This window comes from Eublepharis macularius, chromosome 10 (genome assembly GCF_028583425.1).
Source record: "Eublepharis macularius isolate TG4126 chromosome 10, MPM_Emac_v1.0, whole genome shotgun sequence".
NCBI classification, from domain to species: domain Eukaryota; kingdom Metazoa; phylum Chordata; class Lepidosauria; order Squamata; family Eublepharidae; genus Eublepharis; species Eublepharis macularius.
Genome location: NC_072799.1, coordinates 27,982,938 through 27,995,290, shown reverse-complemented (window position 1 = coordinate 27,995,290; position 12,353 = coordinate 27,982,938). Strand labels below are relative to the sequence as shown.

The following is a 12,353-nucleotide window of genomic DNA, read 5'->3' as shown; positions in this document are numbered from 1 at the left end:
CATTTCATGTTATTTGAATTTCATCTCAGCATTCAGTATGTGCTAGGTCACGTATGTTTTACTTAGGCATTTTATTGACGAGGTCCTGTCTTTGATATTTATGTATTACTGAGGAAGGCCTTTGGGCCGAAATGCATGTGGTTTTATTGGTTTTGTACATATGGCTATTATTTGTACTATTACACCTGTATATTAATGATTTTACTTTATGTATATATAAGGTTTTAGTCTGTATCTGTACAACCATATGATGCTTTTATTCTAATCCTATTCAACATTATACTGGTGTTTTTAATTTATATTTTTAGTTATTTTCAACAAATTGATATGTATTTATGTCTGTTGTTCCAACCTCCTTGGTTATCTGTAGCTTATGTGCTATTTGTTTAGCATTCCATCAGATGCAACAAAACTCAGACTAGAAACACGGCAGCAATTCAGCCCCTACCTGGCTGGCAGCCAAAGGCTTGAGGCCGGGGGCCGCATTTGCTGCCACAGAGGATAAGTGGCAGCATTCCCCCAGCCTCTCAGGGTCATGTGGGTAGGGGGTGGGGCTAAGTGCCTTAATAGGTCAGCCCTGCCCCCTCGGAACGACACTTGCCGCCTCGTACTTGGCCCACCTGCCCGCCCACTGGCGGTGCAGGTTTAGACCGGTCGCCTTTCAGGGCCACGTAGGAATTTTTTCTTTTTTCCCTAATTGGACCTGGGAAGGAAGTTTTTTGCCTACCTTGTACTGCTTGCTGGAGCTGTGTCTATTGGCTACGGTGGTGCTGTATAGGACATCACTGGCAGGATTTAGTTGGGGGGATGTTAGTGGGATGGTGAGTACCCTTGGCATATCCCCATTGGTGGGGATATTAGGGGCCTGTCAGGATCAGCTGGCATGCTTTATGGCGGCCAGTTGAGAGGGTAGGCTGCCCGGTGGGATCCCCTGGACAAGTCTTTCCCTCATGCTCCACAGTGGGGGTGCTTGGAGCTTTAAGGGGGAAACCATCCACCAGGCCGGCCGGATCCCAGGCATGCATTTGGATGGCTCACATCTGGGGCAGCGGGTCTCGCCCAGACAGGTCAAGGTGGGGTCCCAGGAGTAGTGACCCCAGGGCTTGACCTGTACCGCTGGTTAGGCCCTTACCAGGGTTTTAGTTGTAAAAGTGGCCCTTAATTACCCAAGCCCTGTGTCTGCCTCTTTATTCCGACTGGGATGGGGGCAATTGTCAGTTCCCCTGTACCACAGAAGCAGACTGGGATTGAAGAAGCCTCCTAGGAAAGGACTCTTTCCTCCCAAAGAAGGGAGGGAGAAATAGCCTGCCTGTTTTACCCCAGTACTGCCCACTCAAAGGAGGGCTGGGGGAATTGGCAGCTTGTGGGTGTAGCCACTTCCTTGCCATGCAAGGGTTGGCTGGGCCAGGTGCCACCCTTCTGCCACTGGGCTGGCCTGAACCAGACTAGAAAAAGGCAATTGGCAGGATTTCCTTCCTTCCTTCTTTCCTTCCTTTGTGCCACAATAATGCTATGAACTAGCACTACCTCAATAAATGTACATTTTAAATATTTTTTACAATTTACTTGGCTGTAGTGGTTACTGCATGTGGTTTCGTGTTTTCCTGATTGGGGAACTCTGCTGTAGTGAACTAATTAATTCCTATTTCCAATAGGTAATAACAGGCAAGGGCAGGAACATGTTGCTGAAACCTGGAGCCACTCCAAGAGATTATTAACTCTCCCATTGAAATTGACACCATTTAAAGGTGCTTAAGCCTGGCTGGATGCTGTTAAAGCTTTGATATATCACTTCAACCGAGTTATTTCCAGTTCTGGAAATATGGCTCGGGATTTCCCAGCTTTCAAAAGGCTTTCCCTTGCAAGCTCAGTGAGTGGCAAGCCTGCACTTATTTCAGACATATGCTTTATTTTCTTTATCAGTTCAGACCCAACACATGTATTTTACTTATTAAGCAGAATGCCCAGAGAAATGCCTATTTTCTAGCTATTATCACTTACTGAATGGACAGCATTTATTCCCCCTCCACCCTTGTTCCAAGCCCAATGTAATTACAGATAATTACTACTCTTGACCTTGCAAACCTACATCTTCTGTATCATTGGAGAGAATCTGAATGCATGTATGGCAATTATCTCAATAAACACAGTTCACTGCAACATGAGGCTCTCGCACAGCTTCAGTCCTTTAGAAGCCAAATGCTCATGATAAGAAGTCAGAAAAGAATGCCTTAAACATGATGTTTCAGAGACCCCATTTCTCTCTTAGCTTCACCTGCCCCAATTCTCTGCATCTTGCGGGAATGTTTAATGGGCCCAAGGAAGAAATATGCTTACATCTCGAAGTGCATATCTGTATTTAGTTACATTACAACAGAAATGTACTGCCATAAATCCTCAAAATTCCCCACTGCTGATTCTGGGCTTGGTATGTTGATATTTATCACTCAGAATGGGTGCTTGGCTTGCACTGATATTCGATCAAATTTAGACATACTAACAAAGCACCCATCATTGTGGCAGGCAGAATGAACAAGAAAGAACTCCCTTGGTAGGCCTGTACTAAAAAGGATTATTTGTTTGTTTGTTTAGCAGCCCAAATAGCCCAAGTCAGAGCTTAGGAGTGAAACAAGGTTGGCCACGGTCAGTACTTAGATGGAAGACCACCATGGAAGACAGGGATGGGATGCAGAGGAAGGTAATGGCAAGCCACCTCTGCTCATCTCTTCCTTGGAACTCCCCATAAATGGGGTCACCATGTGGCAGCTGTGACTCAACAGCACATTCTTTTTCTTATTTATTTAATCTCATTTGTATCTCACCTTTATACCCTAATGGGGACCTAAAGCATCTTACATCATTCTCCTCTCTTCCATTTGATCCTCTCAACAACAACTATGTGAAGTAGATTCAGCTAAAAGTGTACTACTGGCCCAAGGTAAGGATGCTACATATTTCACCACGTGTTTGACAGCCAAATTCCTATATTTGAAGGTGCCAACTTAATCTGTATGTTTCATACATAAACCTGCCAAACTAGTTTGTATCAGGATTTCAAAAAACTGCATATGTTCATAAACGCTGCCAGTTCAAACTAACTGGAATCTATTAGCATCATGAGGAAGGGGGAGGTGGATAAGAAACCAACGCCTAGATGAGAGGGTTCAGATCTCTAATTTTGCTGTATTTCAGCAGTTGTGTGGGATTAAGAGCCCACTTCTACATAGAAGACCCATGCTTTTGATTGTGCAATGTGTAGACTCTGGGCAAATCCACACACCCTTGGCACGTCCCAGCCTTGCGCTCAGGGATCATTTCCTAGAAAAAGAACTGTAGGAACTCATTAGCATATCCCATTAGCATATGCCACACCCCCTGACATCACTGGAAGTGTGTCAGAAGGCACCATCCACCCCTCAGGCCCCTTTCCCCAAAAATCTCCAGGTATTTCCTTAAAGCAGAATGAACTCAAAGCAGCTTACCCTCCTCCGGAGAGCCAGCCCTGCTTGCTTGCATGCACGCACTCACTCTCTCTCTCACAAGTCACAAATGAAAATAAAGCAGCAGAATGAATTCAAAGCAGCTTACATTCCTTTGCAGCCCAGCCCCACTTGGCTTGCACTCACTCACTCATTTTCTCTCTCTGTCTCTCTCCCTCTATCTCATGAGTCACAAATGAAAATAAAGCAAGCAGCAGAGCAGAATGAATTCAAAGCAGCTTACATTCCTTTGGAGCCCAGCCCCACTCGGCTTGCACTCACTCACTCATTTTCTCTCTCCCTATCTCTCACCAGTCACAAATGAAAATAAAGCAGCAGAGCCTGCTGCTAAAGATGAGGACAGCCAGGAGGAAAAGGAATCACGTGGGCGGGGCCAAAACCCACGTGACCTCTTTTCAGATCTACTGGAATGCCATTCCGGCGCATTCCACCTCCAAATGAGCCCTGGCTGCGCTAAATGTTCGCTAAACACCCGGAAGAATAGCATTTTTAGCGAACATTTAGTGTAATGCTGGGACGCTCTGAGGGTGTGTGGATTTGCTCATAGATGTGATACATGTTTTGGCCCGTTTTCTCTTCAATCTGTATTTAAATGACATAGTTCCAAGTTTGTTAGGCCCTGAGTTCTTTCCATCATCCTTGGGTGGGGGGGTCAGAACGTATCGATTTTCTTATGTGCAGATGACATGGTGTTGGTGTCCTTAACTTGTATCAGTTCAACGTGGATGCTGAACAAACTGGGCAATTTCTATAAGGGCAAGGCCTTAAGCATCAACTTTGCCAAGACCAAAGTAATGGTCTTTGGGAAGAGACCTTGAAGATATAAATGGCCAATTGATGGTAATCCCATTGAACAATGTAGAACCTTTAAGTATCTTGGGATGATGTTCAGTGAAACCCTTTCACGGAAAGTCCACCTAACAATAACAAAAGCCTCAGTTCTGAAAACCACTGAGGCCATCTTTGAATTTCACCTCAAAAGGAGGATTTTTAGTTCAGCTGGCCTTGAAAATGTTCCAGTGTGAGGCCATCCCACAGCTTGTATATGGTGCAGAGATCTGGGGTTGGAATGAATATCTAATCTCAACCCTGGATCCAATCCAAAATCTCTTTTGAAAGAGAATTCTAGCTCTGCCTCACAGCACTCCAGTGGCTTTAGCTGAATTTGGGTTACCTTCTTTCCACTAGTTCACTCTTAAGGCAAAGCAATGCACTGCTGCATTTAGATGCCATTTGCACAGCTGGTTTTAACAATATCCTCCATGGTTATTCTCTGGTAGATGACTTGCGGGGTGTCCCTGTGCCTGGTCTCAATATATGAGATTGGACCTTTAAGACAGAAGTACAACTCTCTGTTCCAAATTTCTCCCTGGCTCAAGTTTTCATGAGGGACCATGGCAGAACCTCTTACTTGATCAAAATCTCTTATTCTAATCTTAGAATGGCTTTAATCTCTCTGAGGTTTCAAAACATGCCCTCAGCCATTCTAGATGGTTGTTACACACAAATACCAATTGCTGACCATTCACTCCCCAAAGACCTTCCACATTATCTTTTGTTCTGCCCTTTGTATACAGAGCACAAAAATACATTTCTTGGGAAAATCTTAAAAAGCATCAATTCCTCTCCTGTGGTAGAAAAACTAACCTTCCTTCTTTCTGATTTGGATCTGTATATCTCTTATGGAGTAGCACAGTTTGCCCTGGTAACTAAGAAATTTCGGACTTGAGCTGCGTTTAACGGTTGAGCCTCCTTTACCTATGTATAACAAAGGTGCTAATGCGTTTTAATGTACTTTTAGAAGTTTTTATCATTATAGTTTTATTGTTTACTGTTCATGTTTTACGTATGCGTTTTATTTCCTTAATTGTAATGGCATTTGGCCAGAAGCAATAAACATTATTCTAGATTCTACATATGATATGCAATCCTACAATTAGGTAACCCCGTGTAAAAATTATGAGGATTCATAACTCATAATTATATGTATGAGAGACAGTCTTTGCTATGATTAAAAGTAACAAGAATTCATTAACACAGTATTCATTAGGGTTGCCAGGTTCCCTTACCCTCCCAGCAGGAGGGAGGGGCCTGGCACTCACCTTGTCTTTGCTCTTTGCATTTGCCCGTGCAATGATGTCACTTCTGGGAAGTGACATCATGATGTAAGTGTGGGAGTGTGTGCTTTGCAGAGGGCTGATTTGTGCCGCAAATGGGCTCAATGTGGCCTGTTTGGGGCCTGAATAGGCCTGCTACAAAGTGTGGGAGCACTCTCGGGACAGCACAATAACATCACTCCCAGGAAGTGACATCATCATCCCACCCACCCCTCAGGAACATGCCCAGGAGGCCCATTCCCTCACCTTTCCCCCCTGCCAGCAAGGTGAGTGGTGGTAGGGAGCAGATGGTGGGAGCGGGGGCTCCCCCACCCCCACTGGGGGACCTGGGATCCCTAACATTCATACGTTTTAAAAGATACATGAGTATAGAAGATAACTCTGTATAGTGTTTTAAGATATTAGATTATTGTGTGTATTATGTGCCGTTAAGTCGTTTCCGACCTATGGCGACCCTATGAATGAAAGACCTCCAAAACATTCTATCTTCAACAGACCTACTCAGATCCTGCAAACTGGAGTTAGTTAACCTAAAATGTAAGCTCTGTTAGTTGAGACTGTTCGTGACTGTTAAAAGATGGTTTTGAAAACCTATAATATTGGACTCTAAATTTATCAGCTTCTTAGAAAGGACTCCTTGGTTTGTGGCCTGTTTACTTTGGTAAAATATTTTAATGAGCTTGAGTAATTGTTCTCTTTTATTATCTATGTAAAATCAATGCATCATATGCTCATATTTTTTAAGTTAGTCAATTGTAAAAAATATAAATAGTGATATTTTTAATAAAAGAGACAAAATGCAGACAAGAATCCTCTAGTAATATTTTCACTTGAGTACAATACCTATAATGAACCACAATGTTGCTGAGGTGTTATCTCTTGCCGGGAGATTTCTCTCTCTCTATAAAGACAAGTGTCCTGAGACTGACTCAACAACAACGTAGTGGATGTAAACACTCACTAAGAAGGGATTTTAAAAAATTCACCCCCTAAGGGGGTAAAAAGAGGTAAACGTTAAAGGGGTAAAAAGGGGTAAAATGCTACTTTGCTTAAGTCCAGTGGTGGCACTATTAGCTAAAAATTCCATAATCAGAAGTTTTTTCAGAAGATTTTGTAAGGCATGTTTACTTTTTCCCAGCAATTGTTTACTGACATACAAAAATGCAAACATGGCAAAGTGTCACCCACTTACAGAGGAGAGAAGAGGAAGAAATAATCAACCCAAAGCATGGATGAACAAGAACATTTTAACCTAGCACCTAAAACTTCAAATGCTAAGCAAGATGGGATAAAGTGTGTGGAGGGTATTTCACAATTGAGATGGCACTGCAGAAAAGACTATGTCCTCTGAGTAGTTACCATCTTACCTCACAGACTAAGAATACATAGAACAAGGCCTCCTAAGGAAATTAAAGAAGCTGGTAGGTTCACAGAGGAGAAAGAATCCTTTAGATAGTCTGATCCCTAATTCCAAATTGTTTAGGGCTTTAAAGGTAATAAATTATGTGAATAGGCAATCAGTGCAGTTCTTTCAAGGCTAGAAAGGTATACCGTACCCCTGATCATTGTGCTCAGTCGAGCAATCTCGCCATGGTGTTTTTTACCAGCTGAAGCTTCCAAACTGTCAAAGGCCCATTGAGCACACTGTAGTAGTCCTTTGGGCCTATATTTCAGGAATTTCTTCAGCCCATGGAATGGCTTGTCTGAAAAGGTCAGGAAGGCTCCCATGTTCTTATCTCTTTGCAGAATGTGTAAAATGAGGCCATTTTTGTGAAGGAAATAGCACAGCAGTACCTTCCCCATTATCTTTTATTCTGCCCTTTGCATAAAGAGCCCAGAAATATATTTCTCGGCGAAATCTTAAAAAAAAAAAAACCTTCCCCAGTGGTGGAAAAATTAACCCTCTTTGTTTCCGACCTGGATCTACATATCTCTAATAGAGTAGCATAGTTTGCCCTGGTCGCTAAGAAAATCAAGGCCCAGACTGTACTTAATGGTTGAGACTCCTTCATCTATGTATAATGAAGGTGCTCAGGGCTTTTTTTGAGGGGGACTGCTCTGGAACGGCGTTCCAGCAGCTCTAGAATCAATATATTCATCAGCATATAGGTGTTCTTATGTCTTAATAGCTGTAACTCAAATGGTTCTCCCCACCCTCAGCTGATTAACATTACTGAAATTGCAGTGGACATATGGGTGTTAAGGAAGTTTTTATGAATATTGTTTGTCTGGGACACTGGAATATTTATGAACATTTCACAATGTCACAACAGTTTAGCCATTTGTAAGGTAGAGTTGGCAGGCAACAAAAAAAGGCCATTTTAAATTAAGTATAAATCTAATGCAGGTAAAGTTGAGTATTTAATTTTGAATTGCTCCAGTAAAGCAAAACTTTCCCTGAAAATCTGAAAATTCAATACTCATTATATTAGGAATTTCAGACTCTGTGGAATTTCAAGAAAGAATTTTGAATTTTTTTTTCTATGCTGGCAGAGGGAAACTTAGAATTTAGATTTGTGAGATGGGTTTTGGGTTTTTAGAGACCCCTTCCTTCTTGCATTTTTTAAAATATGATTCCAAAGAAATGAAATGTTTGGGAAAGGGAATGGAAGATTTCACTTTTTGTAGAGGATACAGAAAGGAAAAAAACCTTTCTCATAATAGTGTAATTTCCCAACCTTACTAGCATTTATCTCGTTGTAAGGCATTGTGCTGGGTTGTTCCAGGAAGCAGCATCACTTCCAGGAAGTGGCAGCACTTCCAGGAAGCGGTGTCACTTCCGGGAGTGATGTCACTTCCAGAAGTGACATCATCACACATTTTCAGTAGCACATTTGTGATAATAGAGAGTTCCACCACCTCTTTTCCTAGAAAAAAGCCCTGAAGGTGCTTATGTGTTTAAAGTAATTTTTGTGTGTTTTTAACATCATCGTTTTATTGTTTGGTGTCTAATGTTTTCCTTATGAGTTTTCTTTGAGTTTTATTTACTTGATTCTGATGGCCTTTGGCCACATGCAATAAATATTCTGGTTAATACTGTTTAATTCAGTAATGTATGCGAAATTTGAAGCAGAATTGCATAGTTCATTGTATATTCTATACTATTTGGAGTGTGTTATTCTTAACCTTGTGATCCAGTTTCATTGCCTTGTTTGTTATTGGCATTATACTGCTCTTATTCCACTGCTTTAATTGCGAGATCCACCTTGAGTCACAGCAAGAAAGGCAGACTATAAATTAAATAAATCTACAAGTAAACAAAGAATGTACACTACGTACCTCTCTCTTGGTGATTATGATCCTTATCTTTGTTTGTAAAATCACTAAAATCATAGGAAATAGCAGGGTTTGTCAACAGAAATGTGAGAATCCTATCAACCTTCTCTGCTGAAGAAAACTTGGAAGCCTTTAAAGGGAGAAAAGAAAGACAGAAAGGAGTAAGCGAAACACAATGCTCATTTTGGGTAAATCACATCACTGAGGTTAAAAACTGAGAGCCAGTGTGGTGTGGTGGTTAGAGTGCTGGACTAGGTTTTGAAGAACCAGGTTCAAACCCCAACTCTGCCATGGATGGTTGGTGGGTAACCTTGGTCCAGTTGCATGCTCTCAGCCTAACGTACCTCACAGAGTTGTTGGGAGGACAGAATGGAGGAGAGAAGAATGATGTAAGCTCTTTTGGGTCTCCATTGGGGGGAAAGTCAGGATTTGAATGAAGTAAATATACAAATAAAACAGACAATAGTTTTAAAGAGATTTTTTTATAATTAGAAGATGTCCAAGGCAAAGGGATTAAACTGAAAGCACCCCTTCCTCTACGTATTCCTCCTTCACTCAAATTCACAACACTCTTAACTGGAGTAGAGTCGCTGTGGTGTAGCGGTTAGAGTGTTGGACTAGGATCTGGGAGAACTAGGTTCGAATTCCCACTCTGTCATGGAAGCTCACTGGGTGACCTTGGGCCAGTCATATACTCTCAGCCTAGTCTACCCAACAGGGTTGTTGTGAGGATACAGCGGAAAAGAGGAGAGTTATATAAGCCACCCTGGGCCCCCTACTGGAGAGAATGGTGGAGTATAAATGAAGTAAATAATAATAGAGTCTTAAAGACTGGAGACATAGTTTGATCCTGATATTACAATTCTCATGTCAGTCAACAAACTCATGCAGGAAAGCCCTAAAAAATTCCCCTGATCAGACTTTCTGTCTTTTGTTCAATTGTCATCTCTGTTCAAATGGTTTTATAGGTTTCTGAGGCATGACAACAGCCTGCAAAGCCTATTTCCAGAGACGACAGTGGGATAAATGTTCAAGAATGGATCTGTGTGATCACTTTCCATTTTCTCTAAATAGTGTGATTCCTCTCCTCTGCCTTCTTCTCATCTCTTCCACTCCACTTTTTTCTTACATCTGCAGACCGTTTCTCATTAGCAGTGGCTGTATCCTCCAGTACATTTACACTTTCACTGGCTCTTTCCCAAGTGTATTATTATTTGAGTTTAAAGTAAATATGGTAGTGTTTTTTTTCAATTGAGCAGCATGGGGGTACCTTATATTAATGTTTTCAATGCAAAAAGAAATCAATAAACATGTTATTAAACCAGAAACAATACATAGTAACATTTGAACGGGCATTTATTAAAGAAGCACATCAGTGAAATGCTCATCCCCCTGCATAACAACAAGATAATGTGACCAGAAACGAGTCATTTATTTTTGCTACATTACACAAGACTGGGGCGGGGGGGGGGGGAATCAATTTTTACAATCTGATTCTCTGTGTTTTTGCCAGTCTACTATCAACCTTCATCTACTGTCAGACCACTAGAAGTTTTTGCAGCGTGTTACTTTGCTGCTGTAGCTTTCTCGGAATGCCAGTCTATTATCCCAAAGCTTAGCCATTCTGATCTGGGCAGTGATGGAATAATATTACATTTATGTAGGCAAATAGCAGTTCACACATTACTGATCTGCCCCCCGCCAGTGTAACTCGCAGATATGAATTGTGGGTTCTTCTCAATTCTTGCACACATGGTGCCCAATGTTAACTGGGGCCACAACTTGCATGGAGAAGGAGATTCAGCTACTGCCACCCCCACTGTGGTGTTTTCCTGACCTGAAACAGTCCCAGGAAGGTGTGATATAGCTTGGTGAGGAAATGCTCATATTCTCAGAGACAGATGTGGGTTTCCCCAGTAGACCAAATGGGAATCATTTCAAGCTGAGAAAGTAGCATGGAGAGGGATTTGAAGCTCCTTCTCCATGTCTGCCACAATCCCAGTTCCAATCAGGATGGAACCACACACACAGGAATTGAGGAGAACCCACTGTTACACAGGGTGGGGACCCCAGATCCAACTTGTGTCCTCTATAATATGGGGATCAGGCATAACACACCGCTGGTGAAACATCTGCTGTGGGCCATTCGCATAGAAGTACTCTTAACAGCCCTTGATAACAGAGCCCTTAGAGCTAATTCACATAATCTCCATATTGTAAATTCTGTACATGGAGTTAAACCACTCACACTAACTTAGCTGCCCTACTGCACATTTGATTCTACAAATATACACATGTCTTTGTAGTAAGATCTCGGGAGATGTTCTCTTTGTCAGATGCATCTGACGGGGAGAGCTGTGGTTATCAAAGGCTTATACTACATTGGAATTGGATGGTCTGGTTGTTTTGCTGCTACAAACCAACACGGCAAACTCCTTTGAAGCCTCACACAAGCCAATTAATCTCCACACCAAAAGGAGATGTTTACATTTACTAGCAAAGGAATGTTTTGGTTGCATCCTCCCTCTCCCCCCCCAATTGCATCTTCTCTCTCCTCCCCCCCCCTCTTCTATATTTGACCAGTTTCTGTATCATGCATCTGACGAAGAGAACTTGATTCTTGAAAGCTTATGCTACAATAAAATTGGTTAGTCTTAAAGGTGTTACTGGACTCTTTTTGATCTTGGGAGAAGCATCAAAATGTTGTACTTTCTAGGAGTTTCACAGCCTAACTATTTGCACATAAATGTAAAGGGCATTAAAAAGTGCATAAAAATAAATATGTTAAGAAGACCTGCAAGAAACTTGATTGAAACAAAAAAGCTGAAAATGACAATACAGGAAAACAAAAGGAAATGAAAAAGGATATATTTGTTCATCATATTGTTTGTCACCCAGGGTTACGTCGAACTGCGTTACGGCTCAATAAGCACACCAGACACTTGCGTGGGTTATAAAATGGCCACAACTTTATTGATTACAGCTATATGGAGCATTGGCCTGGCACCTGGGCTGGATCCCCGTTGGCATCGTAGGCCTCACTGCCGAACCGATGCATCACCCGCCAGCCTCCCGCTGGCACCTTGGCACATGCTGTTCCGTTGCTGGCTCCGCCTGGTGACCCTTGCCTCCAGATCCGTCGGGGTGAGCAGCTCGCAGGCCCGCTCACCCTGTTGGGATCCAGCCCAATGCCCTAAAAACCGCCAACCCATAAAGTTGTGACAGAGCCCCCTCAATAGCTCTGAAAATGCGGAGGGTGGGAGGGTGAAACTTGCTGCTGCAGATGCTCGGACAATAATGGCGATGACCACGCGGCTGGACCTTCGCGGGATGGATGCTCCACCTCTACTCTTCTCCCCGCCTCCACTCCGTCCGGCCCCGGGTGCCAACTCCGCTTGCTGGTGAGTCAGCAGCTGCTTTTTACTGGCATTACAATGATAGTGTTGGCATAGACCATCTT

General features: G+C 42.5%; 1 protein-coding gene across 1 annotated transcript in view; it reads right to left on the bottom strand.

Moving 5' to 3' along the window:
• Positions 1-12,353, bottom strand: part of BANK1 (B cell scaffold protein with ankyrin repeats 1) — a 288,974-nt gene that overhangs the window by 149,101 nt on the left and 127,520 nt on the right. Inside the window, exon 7 of the mRNA XM_054990418.1 lies at positions 8,897-9,023. Coding sequence (XP_054846393.1) covers positions 8,897-9,023 — 127 coding nt within the window. The remainder of the gene's footprint in view (positions 1-8,896; positions 9,024-12,353) is intronic.